The sequence below is a fragment of the Crocuta crocuta genome, unplaced genomic scaffold (genome assembly GCF_008692635.1).
Source record: "Crocuta crocuta isolate KB4526 unplaced genomic scaffold, BGI_CrCroc_1.0 scaffold260, whole genome shotgun sequence".
Classification (NCBI taxonomy): Eukaryota; Metazoa; Chordata; class Mammalia; order Carnivora; family Hyaenidae; genus Crocuta; species Crocuta crocuta.
Window position 1 is genome coordinate 3,954,320 of NW_027527525.1, and position 20,757 is coordinate 3,975,076.

The 20,757-nt window shown below is 40.2% G+C and overlaps 1 protein-coding gene and 1 pseudogene across 3 annotated transcripts in view; both read left to right on the top strand.

The window, feature by feature from the left end:
* Positions 1-20,757, top strand: part of TATDN1 (TatD DNase domain containing 1) — a 45,096-nt gene that overhangs the window by 3,659 nt on the left and 20,680 nt on the right. For both annotated transcript variants that reach the window (XM_077764343.1, XM_077764349.1), the window contains exons 2-6: positions 7,102-7,167; positions 9,047-9,096; positions 13,855-13,918; positions 15,703-15,846; positions 15,941-15,983. In XM_077764343.1, the coding sequence (XP_077620469.1) occupies positions 7,102-7,167; positions 9,047-9,096; positions 13,855-13,918; positions 15,703-15,846; positions 15,941-15,983 (367 nt within the window). The remainder of the gene's footprint in view (positions 1-7,101; positions 7,168-9,046; positions 9,097-13,854; positions 13,919-15,702; positions 15,847-15,940; positions 15,984-20,757) is intronic.
* Positions 7,129-13,060, top strand: LOC144231763 (phosphoglycerate kinase 1 pseudogene; annotated as a pseudogene). Its single transcript, XR_013335181.1, has 3 exons — positions 7,129-7,167; positions 9,047-9,096; positions 10,075-13,060. The product of XR_013335181.1 is annotated as a phosphoglycerate kinase 1 pseudogene (transcript).

Below are 20,757 nucleotides of genomic sequence, written 5' to 3' on the forward strand. Positions count from 1 at the left end.
GATTCTAATCCTGCCCTGTGTCCCTAGAAGCAGGCTGGTTGGGAGTTGTGGCCACCTTTTTTGTATAAATTCTGTTTCCCTAGGGATGGGATCCTATTTCCTCTTTTTCATCTGCAATTCCCTTGAGCAACCTAGTCATTCATTCATTCAAAAATATTTACTGATTCTCTACTGTGCCATCCAGTGTGCTGAATGCTAGGAATCAGTGGTGGTCAGAAACTAGGTCGCAGTCTAGTGGGGGATACAGCCTCATAAGTGCACTAATGGCTTTACCACAATTACAGAGAAGGGGCCACTGAAGAAAGGGAACATGGTTCTCTGGGTATTTGGTGAGGAACAAAACTTACCGTGGTGGGTTAGAAAAGATTTCCTTGAGGAAGTGGCCTAAGCTCTGAAAGACTGAGTTAAGTAGGCAAAGAAAGGCAGAGAGCAGGTTCAAACAGCCTGTGCAGATATCCTGTGTCAAGAGGCTACATGATACTTTTGAGGAGCTGGGAAATGACCAGTGGGTCTGGAGCAGAGAGAAATGGGGAAGGGGCTAAGTGGGTAGGAGGATGGTACAGAATGAGCTAAAGAGATTAGCAGAGCCAAGATCATACCAGGTTAGGACTTTATTTTTTATCCTAAGAGTGAGGAGCCCCATTGAGAGTGTCACGATCTGATTTATGAATGAAACAAAACTTGGATCAGGTAGAGAACAGAACGGAAGAGGGTCAGAGTGGCATTCGGACTGGAGTCGGTTGACTGGAGTGTTACGGTAGTGGGGCAGTTGCACAAGAGAGCACAGGTTTGATTCCTACTCGGTATGTATACCTTGAGAGAAAAGGCGATGTCATAGATTGCTTTAGTCGTTATGGGTTGTTCTACCACTATTGAAGATTGGGTAGCTTATAAGCAACTGTATTTCTCACAGTTCAAGGGGCTTGGAAATCCAAGATCAAAAGTGCTTATGTCCAAAACAGTATCCAGTCCAGAGCCATGCTTCGGGATGCCCTTCAGTTTTGTATCTGGCACAGAGATTGGCCAACTTTTTCCTTAAAGGGCCACGTAGTATATATTTATTTTGTGGACCCCATGATCTCTATTGGAAACACTCTGATCTTGTCACTCAAAAGCAGCCACAGACACTATATAAACAAAAGGGTGTGGCTATGTTCCAGTAAGACTTTTTGGACACTAAAAGTTGAGTTTCTTATCATTTTTATGTATCACAAAACAGCATTATTCTTTTGATTACCNGCTGGTCTGCGGGCGATAGCTTGCCAACCCCTTGACCTAGCACATTTCTTTTTGAACAGCCCTTTCTTGGAGGAACTTAAGAGATTGCTGCACAGAAGTCTCTCTTTTGGATTTCTCTGATTGCTGTGTGGTGCTATTTAGTTTGTCCCCTAATTTCCCGTACTTCCTGTACAGTTGAAGTTCTATGAGAAGGCTAAGCAAATCCAGTACAATTTTAAATGCCTTATTTGCTGTCCTTTTGTGTCCCCAGATCATAGGTGACAGCCCAAACAGACATTAGTTTGGAGATGTGGTCTTGTTTTTCGTTGCAAGCAGTTTTCAGCTCTCGTTTTGAAAAATAAAACTCATGAATATTGGAAGTAGTTTTTAGCAGTAAAGCAGGTTCTGCTTTTAAAGGCAGCTAGTTTAAAAAACAATAATGGAGAGAAAGACAGATACCATAGGTTTTCACTTAGAAGTGGAACAGGAAAAACTTTACAGAGGACCATGGTGGAGAAGAAGGGGGAAAATAGTTAGGGAGAGGGAGGGAGGCAAACCATGAGAGACTCTTGAATGCTGAGAACAAACTGAGGACAGATGGGGGTGGCGGGGAGGAGAAGGGGGGGGATGGGCATGGAGGGGGGCACTTGTTGGGATGAGCACTGGGTGTTATAGGGAAACCAACTTGACAATAAACTATGAAAGAAAAAATATGGAAAACAAATATTACTGATCCGTACAAGATGACATGCCCCTAACCACAGAACTGCCTCAATTTCCCCCTGGTCAGAAGTANATGGAAAACAAATATTACTGATCTGTACAAGATGACATGCCCCTAACCACAGAACTGCCTCAATTTCCCCCTGGTCAGAAGTAGCAGTTTCTGCCTTGTCTTTTTTCTTCCTATTGCGCTCTTACCCGGTCTCTCACTTTCTTAGTTTTTCAGGTGATTTCAAGCCAGAAGTTTTTTACCTATACTTGTGATAGGAACTTCTTAATTGAAAAGATACTGTCCCTTATTATGGATGAGGATGTTTTGAACAAGTTGTTAAATGAGTAGGATTTTGAGTGGCTTTATTTTCCTAACTGTGTCATGAGTTGGGTACAAAAAGATGGACTTGCTGGCTATTATACTGAATTGAGAGTGTTAACCACTTGAGGCAGTATGGAAGTGTAGCTAACTGAAATTCCATGTGTTGTTGGCATGTTACAGAATGTATACAGTGCTCGGTGATAATAGTTAAGTACATTTTTATAAGGATTTTAATTTGCAAAATGCTTTCACATTAACTTTCCAGTTTGAGCCACGTTTCATTCCTGGAAGGAGAAATTTTATGCCCCTTCTCCTAGTGAGGAAGCTGAGGCTCAAAAGGCCTACTGATTTGTCCAAAGTCATTCAGTTTATTAGTCATAATACCAGGAATTCTTTTTTGTTTTATTTTAGAGAAAGAATGAGAATGAGCAAGAAAGGGGCAGAGGGAGAGAGGGTCTCAAGAAGGCTCAAGTGGAGTGGAGCTGATGCAGGGCTCAGTCTCATGACCCTAGGATCCTAACCTGAGCCGAAATCCAGAGTCGGACGCTCAACCGACTGAGCCACCCAGGCACCCCTGGGAATTCTGACTCCAGAGCTCATTCTCTTTCCATAACTGCAGCTCCTCCATTTTATTATATTTCTTGGAACTTGCTCACAATTTACACTTTTTGGTGATCTGTCGATTTGAGCTTTTCTTTGACCCCTCCATATGGACCTGTTACTCCCTCTGCAGGTGTCTGCCGGTGAGTAGGCGGTGAGTAGGCAGATAGAGAGTGAGAGGGCCATTGGCAGCCCAGAGAGGAGTGGACTTCCTAGAGGAAACAGAAGTGACTCAGAGTCCAGAAAAAGAACATATTTGCCTCTGTAGAGGAGGGAAAACTTCCTCTTCCCCTGTTAAGTTCTGTAGCTGGTCGAAGAATTAAACTGCCATTCAGACATTAACAGGAGAAAAGCAGAAACATTTTATTTTTTGTGTATATGGGAGTCTTCAGAAGGAAAATGAAGCCCCAAAGAAGCTTTTAGGCCCCAAAGCATAAATGGCAACGTGGTAAGATAAAAGGGCTTAAATCATGTAAATTGTGGGACAATGACTAGGAAATATATGGGGAAACTAAGGGAAGATGATGAGGGTTATCTGGGTTTGTTTGTACAGATTCATTTTGTCTTTGGCTCCCAGTCTAGTGATGACAGTGTTCTTCTGTTCTTGGTATGGGGAGGGTATCTTTAGTTAGGGGGCAGGGGGCAGAGCAGAGAGCCTTGCTCTCATCTACTGCTTCTCCACTGCAGTCAGCTTAAAATAACTGATATGCCAAGTGACATATTTTGGGGTGCTGTGTTGTAAATCCCCTTCACCAAACCTGAATAAGGTGAAGCATTCTATTCAAAGGCTAGAAAGCCACCCTAACAACTAGCTAGGGAATACACTTCAGGCAAACTGTCAGGAAGAAAAGGGCCAAGTGCTTTAAGTCACAAAAGAGTTCTTGCAGAAGAGGGAAGAAATGGGTGACTGAGCCAGTGTAGGATATTCTAAAGGCCAAGGCTCATCTGGGTCCAAATATGAATACAGATTTTTAAAAAATGTTTTTTTATTTTTGAGAGAGAGCAAGCGAGCATGGGCAGGGGAGGGACAGAGAGAGGGAACAGGATCCGAAGCAGGCTCCATGCTAACAGCAAAGAGCCCAATGTGGGTCTCGAACTCAGCGAACCATGAGATCATGACCTGAGCTGAAGTAGAACGCTCAACCAACTGAGCCACCCAGGTGCCCTGTGAATACAGATTTTTGAGGTACACTGTGCCTTAGTGCCCCCCTCCCCCACCATCGCCCCCCAGGACTGAGCCACACCTGGAAGAAGTAGGCTCTCAGAGGTAGTGGTACCACCTGGAATTGGTGTCAGCCATATCTGCCTTGGGGTCACACCCTGAAGAACGATTTAGTGAGGAGTGAGATAGGGACATGGAAAGGTTTCATAAACAGAGCCTCCAAGCTAATCCTCAGGCTGCTTTTTTTTTTTTCTTCAGGTTGCTTTTTTTTTTTTTTTTTTTAATTTCTGAGAGAGAGACAGACAGACAGACAGCATGAACAGAGAAGGGTCAGAGAAAGAAGGAGACACAGAATCTGAAACAGGCTCCAGGCTCTGAGCTAGCTGCCAGCACAGAGCCTGACGCGGGGCTCGAAGCCACGAACTGTGAGATCATGACCTGAGCCGAAGTCGACGCTTAACCGACTGAGCCACCCAGGCGCCCCTTCAGGTTTCTTTTAAAATGAGCATCATGAGGGGCGCCTGGGTGGCTCAGTCGGTTAAGCGTCCGACTTTCGCTTAGGTCATGANTAAAATGAGCATCATGAAGTTTACTTGTTAAATTTGCTTGCTTTTTTTCCTTTTTTTTTGTTTTTTTTAAACTTTGAGTTCTAGTAAAAGATTGTTTGGGAAAAATACTAATCTCTTAACTGTGCAAATGAGAAATGGGTAGAAGATACAGACTGAATCTGTGCCTCTGACCATCATCCATGGTGGGTGATTGTAGATGCACCCCTGTGAAGAATTATTCTAGGCAGAAAGACCTCTCCTCTCTCCTGACTTCCCTTTTTCAGTCTGCCCCCTTTCCTATCTAATTTCCTTTCCTTAGTTGGGAAAAAAGTAGTTGCTGAATTCTTGTGATCTGAACCATCCCACTGAACTATTTACAGTATTCAGTGTTTGTGTGTTCTTGGTCCTTTTAAAGGGTACCAGGTGCAACTTCATCTCCTACTCTCTACTGACATATATACTGTTGCAGAAATATCTTTGATGCTTTCTGCATTGTACCTTTTTGTTGCGGTTTTCAAATATCTGGGATACGCTCCCCACCATTTCTTGGATTATCCAGACTCCTATTCATCTTCTAAGGTCTGCCTTAATGTTGAAGCAGCACAGCTTACTGAGGGCCCGGTCGGCAGAAATCAGTGAGAATATCCTCAGAGGAAGTTGAAAGTAAGCAGAACTAACATAAGGGTCTGTTGGTAGGCAGCTGCCCCTTACCATCGTGAACTTGGAGACGGTCCTAGTTCTGAGAGCTAAAGGGAGCGTATTTTAAATAAGGAAGGCATTATTATTGTCCCGTGGCTGTCACAGTCTGACTTCACATCTTGTTATTCCCCTGGTTCCCTTACACTCTACAGCAGGATTGATCGAGAATGACACTTGATTTTGGGGGTCAGATAATTCTTTGTTGTCGAAGTTATCCGATCATCCGAGGATATTTAGCAGCATTGTGGCCACAAGCCTGGAGGCCAATAGCACTCCCTCAGTTGAGACAACTAGAAATGAATACAGACGTTGCTAAATGTTGTGCAAAGAGGGAGGTTAGAAGAAGAGAGAGGCTGCACAGTTGCTCTGCACTGAGGACCACTGCTCTACAGGCACAATGAAGTTCTTCCAGTCTTCCAGACACCGTGTGTACCTGCACACATCCGTGTTGCATAGCACCCTTTCCGTTCATAGGCTTGTAAGCTTTAGCTTTGTTGAAGATCTAGCGCTTCTGAAGATCAAGCTTTTCTTGCCGAAACTGTACTTGCCCCTTCTTTGTGCTTCCAAGAGCATAATAATTATTTACAAACATGTATAGAGCTCCTACTCTGTGCCAGCTGTTATACTAGGTTCTAGGAATACCTCAGTAAAGAAAAACATTCTTGCCTTGTGTTACTTAGTCTAGGCTACTGTATCACAAATTCTATATTAGTTTCCAGACAGACTGAATTCCCTGAGGGCAGGGACCAAGTGCTGAGTCTTACTCATTTCTGTATCTCCTAATTCCTTACATAGTATTTGACACAGAGTTGGTTTTCATAGATTTGGCCAATAAAAGAAATAATTTCTTCCACTCTGTGCATCTCTACTTACATTACCTCAACTCAGGTTCTCTTCATTGTAAAAATGAGCTCTTGCCTGTTTCCAAACGAGATAAGGAGATTCAGTATGCCTCCTTCAAACCCTGCCTTCTGCAAAGATGCCAGAATGAGATATCCAGAAGACAGGTTTTGTTACTCTGCCTAAAAACCATCTGTGCTTACTGTATGTGGTATTTTAAAGACCGATGTATGTCACATAGCTGAGTCTGGACTTTTCTGGCTACTCCCTTCCCTAGATTTCTCTCCCAATAGCCAGAACAGTCAATAGCTCCCTACAATAACTGTTTCACACCCCAAATGCATTGTTCCTTCTTCCCCTTGCCTGCATTTCCCTTTTTCTATTGAGTAACTCTAACTTATCCCTTAAGATTCAGTTCAGGGATCCCTTCTTCCTGGAAACTTCTAGGCCACCTACCAGACTAGGGTAGTTGTTCCTCTTCTGTGTCCCACGGAGCCAGTGTCTACTTAGAATACTTCCTAATCGTCTGTAATGGGTCTGCCTTCCCAATTCTGCAGTGAGTTTCTTGAGGGCTGGACTTGTATCTTACTCTTTGGATCCTAGGTGTCTAGCACAGTAACAGACAAGTGGTTGGCACTTAGACTTTGAGTGAATGAATTCTTTAGTAATGGGAGCTTTATTTAACATAAAAATTTCTTTTAAATGTTTTATTCATTTTTGAGACAGAGAGAGAGAGAAAGAGAGCACGAGTGAGCAGGGGAGTCAGAGAAAGAGGGAGATACAAAATCTGAAACAGGCTCCAGGCTCTGAGCTGGCTGTCAGCACAGAGCCCAATGCGGGGCTGGAACCCATGAACCATGAGATCATGACCTGAGCCAAAGTTGGATGTTTAACTGACTGAGCCACCCAGGCTCCCCTTTAACATAGAAATTTAAACTAGAAGCTCTTAATAATTGTGGGATTTTTTAATTTTTTGTTTTGTTTTTTTACTTTCACAGATATTGGTATCAACTTGACAGATCCTATGTTCAGAGGAATTTATAGGGGAGTTCAGAAGCATCAAGGTAAATGTTTCTTTTGTTTAGATAAAGACAAACTTTCTCCCTCAAGGAGATGATGAAAAGCATGATCCACTTTACAACTGAAATACTGAAGGATTTATTATGTAACTTGGATAAAACTATAAACAAACTGAAACTTATATAAGCTATATTGGTAAGTCATGACCATGAGCATTTATAAAGTACCTGTTATAACAAAGTGTTATTACAAAGGTCTTCTCTGAGGAAGTTTATGATTTTGAATATAGAACTTTAACCATGTGCATAAAAGCCAAACAATCATTAGTTGTTCAATTGGTCTTTTAAGCATCCGAACATTAGGGCACATAATTAAAAATAACACGCAGTTGAACATCAGTATCTAGTCTTTTGAAAACCTTTTCAACTGAGTGACAGAGGTAGTGTGATTAAGGGGCAGATGTGCTGCTGTCCACCCTCCCTGTCTTCCCTTTCCCCCCTTTCCATCCATGTCTTGCTAAATCCCAGATACCTGCGGTATAGGTGGGAAGAGAGAGTAGTTTTCTCAAAGATCGATGGAAATCTTAGCCAAAAATAAAATGGCTTATATTTATCATATCAAGTTCATTTAAACATATTTTGTCAGCTAAGGTGAGTAAGCAGGAAATGATGGCGACAACAAGTTTTTGAAAGAATTTATCCAGTAAACTGGTTTGTGAATATTGCCTCAGAAAATTTCCTTACTTGTTATTATGTAAATGCAAACGGGAAACTTTGGTTTTTGTGGTCTGGGTGAAGTGCAATCAACGATTAAGTCAAGATAATTTTACTATGGTTCCAGGTGATAATGAGTGAAAGCTTCTCTACATAACAGAGAATGTTAAATGCCACTTGAAAGAAGAAAGTTAAATGTTAGCTTTGTAGTGCATTTAGAAGTACCTTTTCTACTTCATTTAGAAGTTTAGATAATGTTTTTGCTTTATGTTTATCAAATGTTAGGTACTACATCTTAGAGTATATAATTCTATTGATTTTCTTGCCTTTGTATCACTTAACAGACTTCATGCTTTGTGACTCTATGTGTATGTATGTTTGTATGTGTGTGTTTATGAAATAAGTTTTATTGTTATTAGTATCCCTCTGGTTTATAATATTTAGCAAAACTGGTTTTCTTAGTGTAAGTTCACTAAGTTGATATTTTTTGTCTAAGAGAAATTTCACAGCTACTCTAGAAGCAATTATAATTCTGACCAAATTTACTGTGATGCTTAAATATGAAATTAATACATGGATTTATATAATTGTTTAATATTGCTGTCCATTTACCTCAGGCCTCTTAAAGCTTAGCTTTCTAAAGCTTGGCTAAATATTGATCTCCCCAGAAAGCTTATTGTTACTTAACAAGAAATTTTGGGAAAAAGGAAAACACTGTCAGGGAAAATAAAAATTCTCCTTCCTCAATGGCAATGTGAATTATAATAATATGGTGTTAACTGAAATTTACAGAAATGTTTTATCATATTTTGGGAGGCATTACAGATGTACTCTGAAAAGCCCTAATAAAAAATAAACAATTTTAATGACTAATTGTTTTACTTTTATGTAAAAAATACAACAACAAGTTTCAATTTTAAGGCAACTGACTTAAGTTGTAGTGAGCAAATTCATCTTTCATTTGAACTTCCTGATTTTTGTCCCTTTTGGTCAACAGAATAAAATAAAACTAAATGGATAACTAGTCACCTAGTTTGCCTTATATAGATTTTTTTTTTTAAGTTATCACTGATTGTTATATAAGTACTCATCAAATGGTATTGGTTTGGTAAATGTGATTGTTTCTATGTATTTTTCTTTCAAGAAGGGATAATTAAGTGAAAAAAAATTTTTACTAGCCTTTCTTAAGGTGGCATTTTACTTTTTATAGATGACTTACATGATGTAATAGAGAGAGCTGTCCAGATTGGTGTTAAAAAGGTAACATTCCATTTTTGTTACTCTTTTAAGTTTTTTTTTTTTTTTTTAAATTAAATTTTGGTTAAGGTACTATAAAATAGAAGAGGAAGAGCTAATGCCACACTTGGCATTTTGGGATATATATTATCAACAAGTAATATTAGCAAATTTATGACATAAAATATCAAAATTTTCTATTCACAGCTATTTAAGTGATACAGACCTCTTGCTTGGATAGTTCTTTCATGTGATCAGAAATGTAAATGGCAAAGTCTCTTTGAAAAAAAAATTTTTTAACCTATCTGAATTACCAGGTCTCTCAAGATGCAACTCTTAATAAAAATTTTATGACATAATTTAGCATTTGTTAGAATTAAGTGATTATCAGAAAGACATGTATCCTGGGGCACCTGGGTGGCTCAGTTGGTTAAGTGTCCAACTCTTGATTTTTGGCTCAGGTCTTGATTTCATGGTTCTGGAGTTAGAGCCCTGCATTGGGCTCTACACTGACAGCACAGAACCTGCTTGGGATTCTCTCTTCTGCGTCTCTCTGCACACCCCTCTCTCTCCTCTCTCTCACCCTCCTCCCCCCAAAGTAAACAAACATTTTTTAAAAAGTGTATCCTATCACAACCTTTAGTTTTTACACTTTAATTTTTACAGTACTAATTTGATTATCAGGAAAATTCTACTTTTTAGAGAGTTCTAAGCAAATGAATATTAGCTCTGTGTCAAATTCTTTGAATAGATACTTCTTTTTAATCAGTTTTTTTTTTTAATATCAAGCTATCTCCCCATTTTCCCCAACCCAACCCCTCAACACACACACACACACACACACACACACACACACGAAATCAGGTTAAGTTCCATAGTGTGGATGTCAGGACACTTGATGACTGTGGCTTCTAAGGTGAATAACCTCAGTTTTAAAAGGTGACACTGGATTTTGCACGCAGCTTGAGTGTACGTTGGCCGCTTTCTTCTCCACTATTTCAGCCTTCAGCCTTGCTGCCGTTGCTGCCATTGAACTGCCAAGATGTCGCTTTCTAATAAGCTGACTCTGGACAAGCTGAACGTGAAGGGGAAGCGGGTCATCATGAGAGTGGATATAATGTTCCTATGAATGAAGAACAACCAGATTGCAAACCACCAGAGCATCAAGGCTGCCATCCCAAGCATCAAATTCTGCTTGGACAGTGGAGCTAGGTCAGTTATTGTTATGAGACATCTAGGCCAGCCTGATGGTGTCCCCATGCCTGACAAGTACTCTTTGGAGTCAGTTGCTGTAGAACTCAAATCTCTGCTGGGCAAGGGTGTTTTATTATTAAAGGACTGTGTGGGCCCAGAAATGGAGAAAGCTTGTCTCTCACCCAGCTGTTGGGTCTGTCATCTTGCTGGAGAACCTTTGCTTTCTTGTGGAGGAAGAAGGGAAAAGATGTTTCTGGGAATAAGGTTAAAGCTGAGCCAGCCAAAATAGAAGCCTTTCAAGCTTCACTTTCCAAGCTAGGAGATGTCTATGTCAGTGATGCTTTTGGCACTGCTCACCAAGCCCACAGCTCCATGGTGGGAGTCAGTCTGCCATAGAAGGCTGGAGGTTTCTTGATGAAGAAGGGGCTGAACTACTTTGCCAAGGCCTTGGAGAGCCCAGAGCGACCTTTCCTGGCCATCCTGGGTGGAGCTCAAGTTGCAGACAAGATCCAGCTGATCAGTAATGTGATGGACAAAGTCAATTGGGGGTGGAATGGCTTTTACCTTCCTTAAGGTGCTCAACAACATGGAGATTGGCACTTCTCTGATGAAGAGGGAGCCAAAATTGTCAAAGATCTGATGTCCAAAGCTGAGAAGAATGGTGTGGAAATTGCCTTGCTTGTTGACTTTGTCACTGCTGAAAAGTTTGAGAATGCCAAGACTGGGCAAGGCACTGTGGCCTCTGGCATACCTGCTGGCTTGATGGGCTTGGATTGTGGTCCTGAGAGCAGCAAGAAGTATGCTGAGGCAGTCGCTCGGGCTAAGCAGATTGTGTGGAACGGACCTGTGGGTGTATTTGAATGGGAAGCTTTTGCTCAAGGAACCAAAGCCCTCATGGATGAGGTGGTGAAAGCCACTTCCAGGGGCTGCATCACCATCATAGGTGGCGGAGACATTGCCACTTACCGTGCCAAATGGAAGACAGATGATAAAGTCAACCGTGTGAGCACTGGGGGTGGTGCCAGTTTAGAGCTCCTGGAAGGTAAAAATCCTTCCTGGGGTGGATGCTCTCAGCATTGTTTAGTACTTTTCCTGTCTTCTGGTTCCTGTGCACAGCCCCTAAGTCAGCTTAGCACCTGTTGCATCTCCACTTGGCATTAGCTAAAATCTTCCCCCATGTCAAGATTCAGCTAATGATAGTGCCAGGAACCCTTAAACAGTTGCACAGCATCTTAGCTCTTCTTTACTGCACCCTGGATTTGCCTACATTCTTCAAGATCTTATTTGAATTTCTTAGTGACTAAACCATTGTGCATTCTAGATTGCATATATTTATATTTTGCCTGTTAAAAGAAAATGAGCTGTGTTAGCTTCTCTTTTTGAAGTAGCTTATTCTGATTAGCTTTGTCATTGCTTCACTGCTCAGCATGGAAATAAGATGAAATTCTAATTGTGGGTAGATAGGGAGACAAAGTTGGTGATCTATTCAGTCAATCATAAAAGTATCCACTGAAACTGGAAAAAAAATAAAACAAATAAAAGGTGACACTGCTGATTCATGAGTTTCCAGTCCCAGCTCTGAATGGTATAGTTCCCTTTCACAATTAATAAGAAAGGATAAAGGTTACAGGATCCCTTTCTCATGATGAGGTCATTCAGTGCTTGGCAATTCCCTTTATAAAATGTTTTTCTGCAAACTCTGAATACCAGGCTCCTGAATTTCTGCATGTCAGCCATGAGTAGTTCAGTGTTAACATTTGTAAACACACGCACACACACACAGATGTAAGAAGGACAGAAATGGAATTTACTTGGACATGGTTCCTAATTGAAATCTGACTTCGTGCCTTGCTGTTACGTTGTGATTAAAAGCACAGTGATCTCATGGCACAGCTGGCTTCCAGCCCTGGCTCCATTCTTCACAGATGTCCGTTTCCTTGTCTGTAACTCCTCGTTGACAATGATAATAATGCCTAATTGAAAATTGTGAGGGTGAACTAAAACAGGAATGCAAAGCACCTGGTATTGGACCTGCATGAAATGAACACCCTTTATTTTGTTAAGTTTGTGGCAGAAGCCACCGTCAGCCTAATGTCATCATTGTGAACCAGGAAAGGAAATTATGTCCTCTAGTCTTGTCCTTGCTTTTTTTTTTTTTTTTTAAATCTATTTGGGAAAGTTATAGATAAAAGGTAGAATTAATTAGCAACTGTTTTATGTAATTGCAATATTAATATGGGCACCTTGTCTTGCATTAAAGAATTAGGTAATGTTAGTAAACAGTAAAATTTTCCCAGTATTTTTGTTAATATATTAACAAAAGCAGTTGAAGATTTCATTATGCCTATGTGATCCCTTAGTAAGATACTCAATGTTTGTTATATTAGAAGTTTAAGCTTTTTTAAAAAATGTTTCTTTATCATTTGCTTTTTCTCCTGTGTTTTGTTGTTTTCTCTTTAGGCATGTACCTAGAGTGAATTCTTCATTTTAGCTCAGGGAGGCACTTGAAGTGAGATGCTTAGAGAAATATACATTGGTATGCTTAAATCACTGCTCTAGAAGGATGTACACTTACCAGCACTGCCTCAGTGGTCACCATCAACACATCGGCTCTTTGGTGACATTTTCCATTTAATACACTAGTAAAAACACTGTTCTGAGTCCTGGTAGACCCCAAGGGCCATCCCTTTAGAAATGTGCTCTTCTGCTAAGAGCCATACATTTCCTTACAAAGAATGCAATATACATTAACCCAGTGATTGTTAATCTTTTGGTCTTAGAACCCATTCACATTCTTAAGTATTATTGAAGACCCCAAAGAACTTTTGTTTATGTGGGTTTTATCTGTAAATATATATTGTGTTAGATATTAAAACTGAGAAAAATTCAAAATATCTATTAACAACCAATATATATATAAACCAATATATTACCTAAGGAACATATTTTCCAAACCCCCAAAAATGGAGTGACGTGAATGGAATTGTTTTACCTTTTTTTTTTTAACATCTCTCTTTCATGTCTAGCTCTTAATGGAAGACTGCTAAACTTGGATATGTGTTTTTGCAGGCAGTCTGTTGTGACCTTACACACTGTGTGGCCTCTACAATAGTCCCTGCACACTTGTGACTGAGAGTGAAAAAGGCAAACAGCATCTTTGGTATTATTTTGAAAATAGTTCTGACCTCACGTACCCCCTGGTGTTGCGGGACCTCACTGGAGAACTGTGGAATTAATAAACACTATTGAATCTCTAAGTTAGAATCTTCAGAATTCTAAATTCAGAAGATTTAGTTATTCAGGCTTTCATAATGTGATCTCTGTCCTCTCAATCCATGAAAAACAGACATGGAATACACTTTAATAGGAAGGAGTGACACGCTCTGTGTTGGACATATGCTTGTATGTGTGGATGGGGGTGGTCAGGGACCACTTACATAGGAGGTGACCTTTCAGCCAAATGTTAAAGGCAGGTAAGTGTGTGACAGCCTAAGAGAGAAAAGCACTCTGGAAAAAGGCAGCAGGGAGGCGGGTCTAGGAAGCTTGTTGCTACTCTGTTAGAGCGTGCCTGTTTTCTTTCTCTTTCAGTTTATGATCACAGGTGGAAATCTGCAGGACAGTAAAGAGGCACTGCATTTGGCACAGACAAATGGTATTCTCTTACTTTTACCCGCCCCCTCCATATGAATTAAGTTATTTTGAAGAAATCTGTCTAAGAACTGTTTCAGGTACCATACAATGGATCATGACTGAAGACAAAAGCAAAACACATTGATTGCAATGGGGTGTGGTTAAGATGAAAGAGTTCTGACACTGGTATGCCAGATGTTTCGTTAAACCCTCTCATCATACTTAAGGATTATTTTAAGATTTCAGCTAATGAGAGTTAAGTTCACCAGGTATATAATGTAGTCTCAGATATTCCTGATACAGGATTTTTGTGTGTATGCTGTTATGTGTTCAAGATGGGAGCTGCTCTTTATTTTGCTTTTTTTAAACTTAAAACTGTGAAGGATCATTTATTTAAATATGTATTTATGCAGACCACTGTGTAAGGCCCCAGGAATGCAAGTAATAATATATAATCCCTCAGATGCTCACATTATGTTCATACATTTTGCATTTATTTGCAATCTATAAAGGTTTGGAATTGGCTCCAAAGGGAATCCTAGTTACACAAAACATCTCCTTTACCTGGCATTCATTTTATCTAACCTTGTTTTGGTTTTGTGTTTTGTCATGCTTCATGTGCTAGACTTTGAAGAATTAGGCTTTCCGTGTTATTTTTCAAAATACTGATTTACTTATTAAAAGCAATTTTGGGGGGCACTTGGGGGGCTCAGGTTAAATGCCCTACTCTTGGTTTCAATGCAGGTCATGATCACACAGTTTGTGGGTTTGAGGCCCATGTCGTGCTCCATGCTGATGGTGTGGAGCCTGCTTGGGAATCTCTCTCTCCCTTTCTCTCTGCCCCTTCCCTGCTTGCCCACTTACACTTACACTCGCTCTCTCTCTCTCTCTCAAATAAACAAAAAAATCTTTTTTAAAAAAGCTATTTTTTGTAGCAATCTTTCTAAAATGCATACTTCAGATCCACTGACACTTTTCCTTAATGATTAACATATCATCTTCCCAGATGCCTTTGAGGTGTGTAAGAATATTGTCTTCCATACTTTTTATCCCTAGAGAAATCTGTTTTTAAAAGTTCTTGAATCTCCCATACTTTTTATCCCCAGAGAAATCTGTTTTTAAAAGTTCTTGAATCTCCATTGTCAGCCCTCTTTACTCCCCTTCACGAACCTCTGTCCTCACTGCTTTAAAACCTCTGCCCCCTCTTATATGTAAACACCTGCAGGAGAGGCTGAGAAAGGCTCCCCACCTCTCACGTGGGTTCAGGTGCAAACACTCAGAAACCTTTTTGACTTCACATTGGAGTTTCATGCAATTACAGTTATTAAGACGTACTCTCCAGATAAGTGAGCTTTATTTTTTATCAGAAAAACAAACCCTCCCTTCCACCTCTTTAAGTCATCCTTTTTAAGGGTATTTAAATTTTAATTGTCATGTTAACTCTGTGAAACAAGATGGTCACATGAATAGTGAATATAAAGATATAGTTAGGTTAGGACATTTCATTCTGTAAGAAATTGTTTCAATTTCCATTCTGCAAGGCTGAGTATATACCAGGCTTTGGAAAGAGGTGAATTAATTCTTTTTACCAATCTGTTAAGGCAATTTTCATATTCATGTCCTGCTTTGTAAGGTAGTCCAAAACTTCTATATGATTAACCTCTTGCAATTCTGGTAGTTTGAATGGTTTATGGCTATCATTAAAAGTTAACCAGTTGAAATTATTTGATGTTCTATCATTTGTATATGTTAAATATAATATGAAAAATATTTTGGAAATAATCCTTAGACATTATTTTGTGCTAGATATGTTTTTCAGTACAGTTGGATGTCATCCTACAAGATGTGATGAGTTTGAAAAGAATGACCCTGATCTTTACTTAACGGAGTTGTTACATCTTGCTGAAAACAATAAGGGGAAAGTTGTAGCAATAGGAGAGTGTGGACTTGGTAAGTAATTGCCAACATAGCCCTGTTAGAGTGACTTTGAAAATGATTCTTTCGGTACAAGTTAGGAGTAATGTTTCTTTTTTATCTTTTAAAGATTTTGACCGACTACAGTTCTGTCCCAGAGATACTCAGCTCAAGTAAGGAAATTTATTGACTTTTGGAATTATCATAAAATCTTAAAAGTGATTTTTTTATAGCTTTTTGTCAGTTCAGTATGTAGTTGGGGTAAGCATCAGGATTTTTTGTTAATCGCTTTGTATATCAAAAGTTAAGTGAAACAAATTCCACACCTACTTGCATGGAATTCAAAAGGGATGAAAACATATAGTTCCTTACTGGTTAACCGTCTAATTTAATTCTAATGGTAGAAATAAGGGATAGGTTTTACATGATAGAGACTTTTGTTCTTTGTTTCATGAATGTATTCACGTATGAATCATTCCAATGAAATGATTTAAATTCAGTTGTGGGGGACATGATTTAAGAGCAACGGATACTAAACAGATATATTTGGTGATTATAGGATCAATCACCAAAGCTAGAAAACCATATTTTACTCTTGCTGGGCATTGGGTATCGTCAACTTAGAATATGAGACTCCTTTCATAGGAGCCACATGGAGAGTGGTGGCTTCTGAGAAAACGCCAAAGCTCACAAACCATGTAGACTTCCTACAACCCACTGCTCATACCTTTTCGGTGGATAGTGTTATTTGGCAAAAAGAAAAATTAGGTCATAGACTTAATTTAAGACTTGAGCATTTTGTTGCATTTCAGAAACAGTGTCTTACTGGTCAAGATAATTAAACATCAGAGTAAATCCTTTCAGAATTAAAACACTATGTATAGCAGGACATGGTTTATGCTTGAACATAGATGCCAAGTGCCCAGGTATTAATCTGTACTAGAGAGTTTGAACTCCATTCATTCAGTAAATGATTACCAAATGCCGCCTTAGTATTATGACACAAGGAAAAATAGGCTTGGTTCTTATGCCTTTATAGATAAGAGAAGACATAAATCGTTAAAATAGGTTGGAAAATGCTATCAAAAAGGTGTAGGCCAGTAGTGGAGAAGGACTTTCCTGGGGAGTCAGGGAAGGCTTTGCCAATAAGGTGAGGAGATGTGAGTGAGGCCTCTTCCAGAGTGAAGCTAAGGACAGACTGAAGTCTGGTTTGAAAAGATGGGCAGTTCAATCTGAGATTTTTTTAAATTTTAAAATATCAAATGATTTAGTAAAAAAAAACAAAAACAAAAAAAACCACACCGGTAGTAATCCTATGTGGACTATTATGGAAACAAAGGCCCATCTTCCACCTGTTGCCCCCCTGCATCTGCTGGCCCCCTGCAGCCACGGCTCTGCACGCAGTGGCTGGGCTGGTTTCCGCGCTCCCTGCGGCGCCCGCCCCGTGCCGAGAGCCGCTACTCCTTCCCGCCCCACCACAGGCTAGCCTCTGGGCTCTTCAGCGGCACACGCCGAGTCGTGTTCATGTTGTAGTTCCCACAGCACTGCTCTCAGCACGCGGTAGGTACTCAGGGAATGTTCACGGAGTTTTTAATAAGGAGGAAAGGGTCCTTTCTAATTCCTGTAGATGGCATGGATATAAAGTTTATAATCCAGCTTTTACTGTTGGATCTTTTCTTGGAAGAATTTAGATTTTGAGCTCTTACTTCGATACCATCCTGGAAAATTAACCAGTGTGTGATTTGTTGTTTTTCTTTATTTAAAAATGCAGTCAGGAAAAAGATTTATGAGAAGAGAAAAATGGGAAGTGGTGTGATAGGCCAGGCAAAACTAATGTGCAGTAGACAGGGTGTCTAAAAAATAACATCTGAGGAATAATGGGCAGTAAAGGCAGTATATAACAGTGCTAAAAGTAGTTATCTTTGGAATCACCGGCTTCGGGTTGGAATCACAACTGCCATTTGGTAGCTATATGTCTCTTTGTAAATCTCAATTTCTTCATCGTTAAAATGGGTATACTACCACCTACTCTTCTTAACATTTGGAATAATATCCCTGGCACAAAGTAAGTGTTCAGTATATTCTGGCAATTGTGTTATTCTTAGAAATATTTGAAAATACTGGCTGTCCTTTTTCTTTGGGGTTTTTGGAAAGTATTTTTTACAGAGGGGAAAAACAATCAGGGAACTATGAGAGAAGGCTGATTCTATCATGAAAGGGTTACCCTTTAAGCATTCCCTGCATTTTCAGTTTCTCTGCTGCAAGCCACATTCTCTTTTCTTGTTGCAAGTTTACAGCTGGCTTCATTTGAGTGGGAAGAATTTGCTTTGGGATTTTTCTTGGGGCTTCAAAATGGTAACACTGTGCAAAAAAGAAATCCAACATCAGACAAGATTTCAAGATAATTGTTTGGGATTTAGGGAACCTCAGGGGGGAGAGACTGAGGCTGCCCTTGCCATCAGCCAGTCCCGAGGAGGGCTTGCCACCGTGGGTCAGGGTACACTGCAGTGACGCCCTGGGTGTTGTGGAGTCGCCGCAGTCCTCGTTACTAATGGCCGCTATTCTGAAGCTGACCTTTTCAAGCCCTGTCCTTTATTGTTGCCTCTAAAATGTAAGAAGCGGTATTACAATTAGAAGCAATTGCAGCTTCACTAAAATGAGCAAATCTAACTCAAGTAAATAGTGGTTTTCCTATGTGAGCTAAGAAAAAAAAAATCAAAGCAGAGATGTCTCTTGATAGGTGCCAGTTCCTGCCTTTGAACTTAACGCTATTTCTAGTTACCATGACGGGTATTGTTTTTTGGGGTTTTTTTTCCCTTAAAAGACAGTAGTTTTATAATGTCAAGCACCAGTTATTCTCAGTTTTTGTCATTAGGAATAACTAACTGGCCCCTAAAGACACCGACCTAGTTTGAGCACATGGACCTTTCTTTTCTCATATTATGCAAAATTCCATAGGCGTGCTGCTTGAGCATCTGTTATTTTCGTGATTTGTACTTTTGCCCGCTCTGTGATAGGCAGGCTTATTTCCAAGGTGATCATTAGACTCTGTAAATCTGTGGCTTGGTTGTGTGGCTTTGTACATGGAGTTGTATGTAAAAGAAATGATCCGTGTAGAGTGGGGAGCACAAAGGGTGTGTGGTGTGTAGCCAGAAGCCAGATACATGGCAAAGTTTATGTAATGACTGCAGCACACTTAATTGCTGACATTTGTATTATTTTAGAAGTTATGGAAACAGTAACTTTTCTTTCAAGATTTCATTGCTATTTCCTACACTGTGAAATTTCAGCACTTTGTTAAATTATTTTTGCTTATTCTAGCCCAGCAGAATCTGAAAAGGTGATTTAAAAACGTAAATATAGGGGGGCATCTGAGTGGCTTAGTCAGTTAAGCATCCAACTCTTGATTTCTGCTCAGGTCATGATCTCACAGTTTGAGAGTTCAAGCCCCACGACAGGCTCTGTGCTGACAGTGCCAAGCCTGCTTGGGATTTTCTGTCGCCCTTTCTCTCTGCCCCTCCCCTGCTCACTCTCTTTTTCACTCCCTCAAAATAAATATTTAAAATAAACAGAGGTGCCTGGAGGGCCCAGTCATTTAATTACCCGACTTTGGCTGAGGTCATTATCTCACGGTTCTGTTCCAGAGTTCGAGCACCGCCTCGGGCTCTGTGCTGACCGCTCCGAGCCTAAAGTCTGCTTCGGATTCTGTGCCTCCCTCTCTGCCCCTCCCCTGCTCATGCTCATGCTTTGTCTCTCAAAAAAGGAAAAAATGTTTAAAAAAATATTAATAAAATAAAAACCGAAACATTGGGTAATAAAGACAAAGACCACCAACTTTATGAAAACTATTTAAGTACACTTCTATTTCTGATTTTAAAATTTAATGCCTGGGTGGCTCAGTCAGTTAAGCGTCCGACTCTTGGTTTCAGCTCAGGTTATGATCTCATGGTTCATAGTTCAAGCCCTGTGTGCTGACAGTGCAGAGCCTACTTGGGACTCTCTCTGTCTCTCCCTCCACTCTCCCCCGGCCAAGATAAAGCAATAAACTTCAAAAAGAAAATGAAAAAAATAAAATTTAGCATTTTCAAGAGTACAAAGGGGAACTTCAGGAAAATTGTTGTCCTATACTTCAAGGAGACAAGATAGCAGAAAATATAGCAAAAGAGATTTAAGTGAAACACAGGGAAATTATTCCCTAAAATCAAGGTGCCTGGAATAAGGCACTTACTATCTGTACCTCCTGGTTTTATTTTAACCGCATGACCGTGACTGAGAACTAGTGAGCACTGTGCTGAGTGAGGAGACGCGGAGCGCCCACCCCCTTATATCTGTGGCTGTTATGCTGTGGGACCAGGAAAAGGCTTCTTTGAATACAACTGTGGTCATTTTGGCTGGAACCTGGACTTAGAGACTGAAGTTCTGGTTTCACGTTTGTCACGCTGTACGTTGTGATCTTGGATGAGGTCCTATTACTCTGACACCAGCTCTTGTCCTATTCTAGGGTTATTTTGTGGATCAAATGAGATAATGGTATGTGGCACTTGGAAAACCTTCTAAACTCAAACATTCAGGGCTACCATTTTATCGTGTAATTTTCAGATCTTTGAAAAATAGTGTTTTAGTTTTTGTGTATATTTATGTAATAAATCCTGTGTTTAGTGCTAATAATTTCTTGTATAACAGAACATGGAAAACACGGAGTATAAAGCTTTGCCTGGCCTCTTGCTGGAGCAAATGGACTCCCACTGACGGTGCTCAGCGAGCTCTCCAGGCAAGAGGCCGGTGGTACATTCACCACCAACACGTGCTGCAGGGAGGGGCCCCACAGGCGATGGGAGGGGGTCTGCTTCATCTGCTGGGGGTGGCAGAAGAGCTGGTTACAAGTGTATTTGAAGGAACAGCTCCCACCACTGTAAACGTTACATATAGCTCTGTATTTCTAGTGAT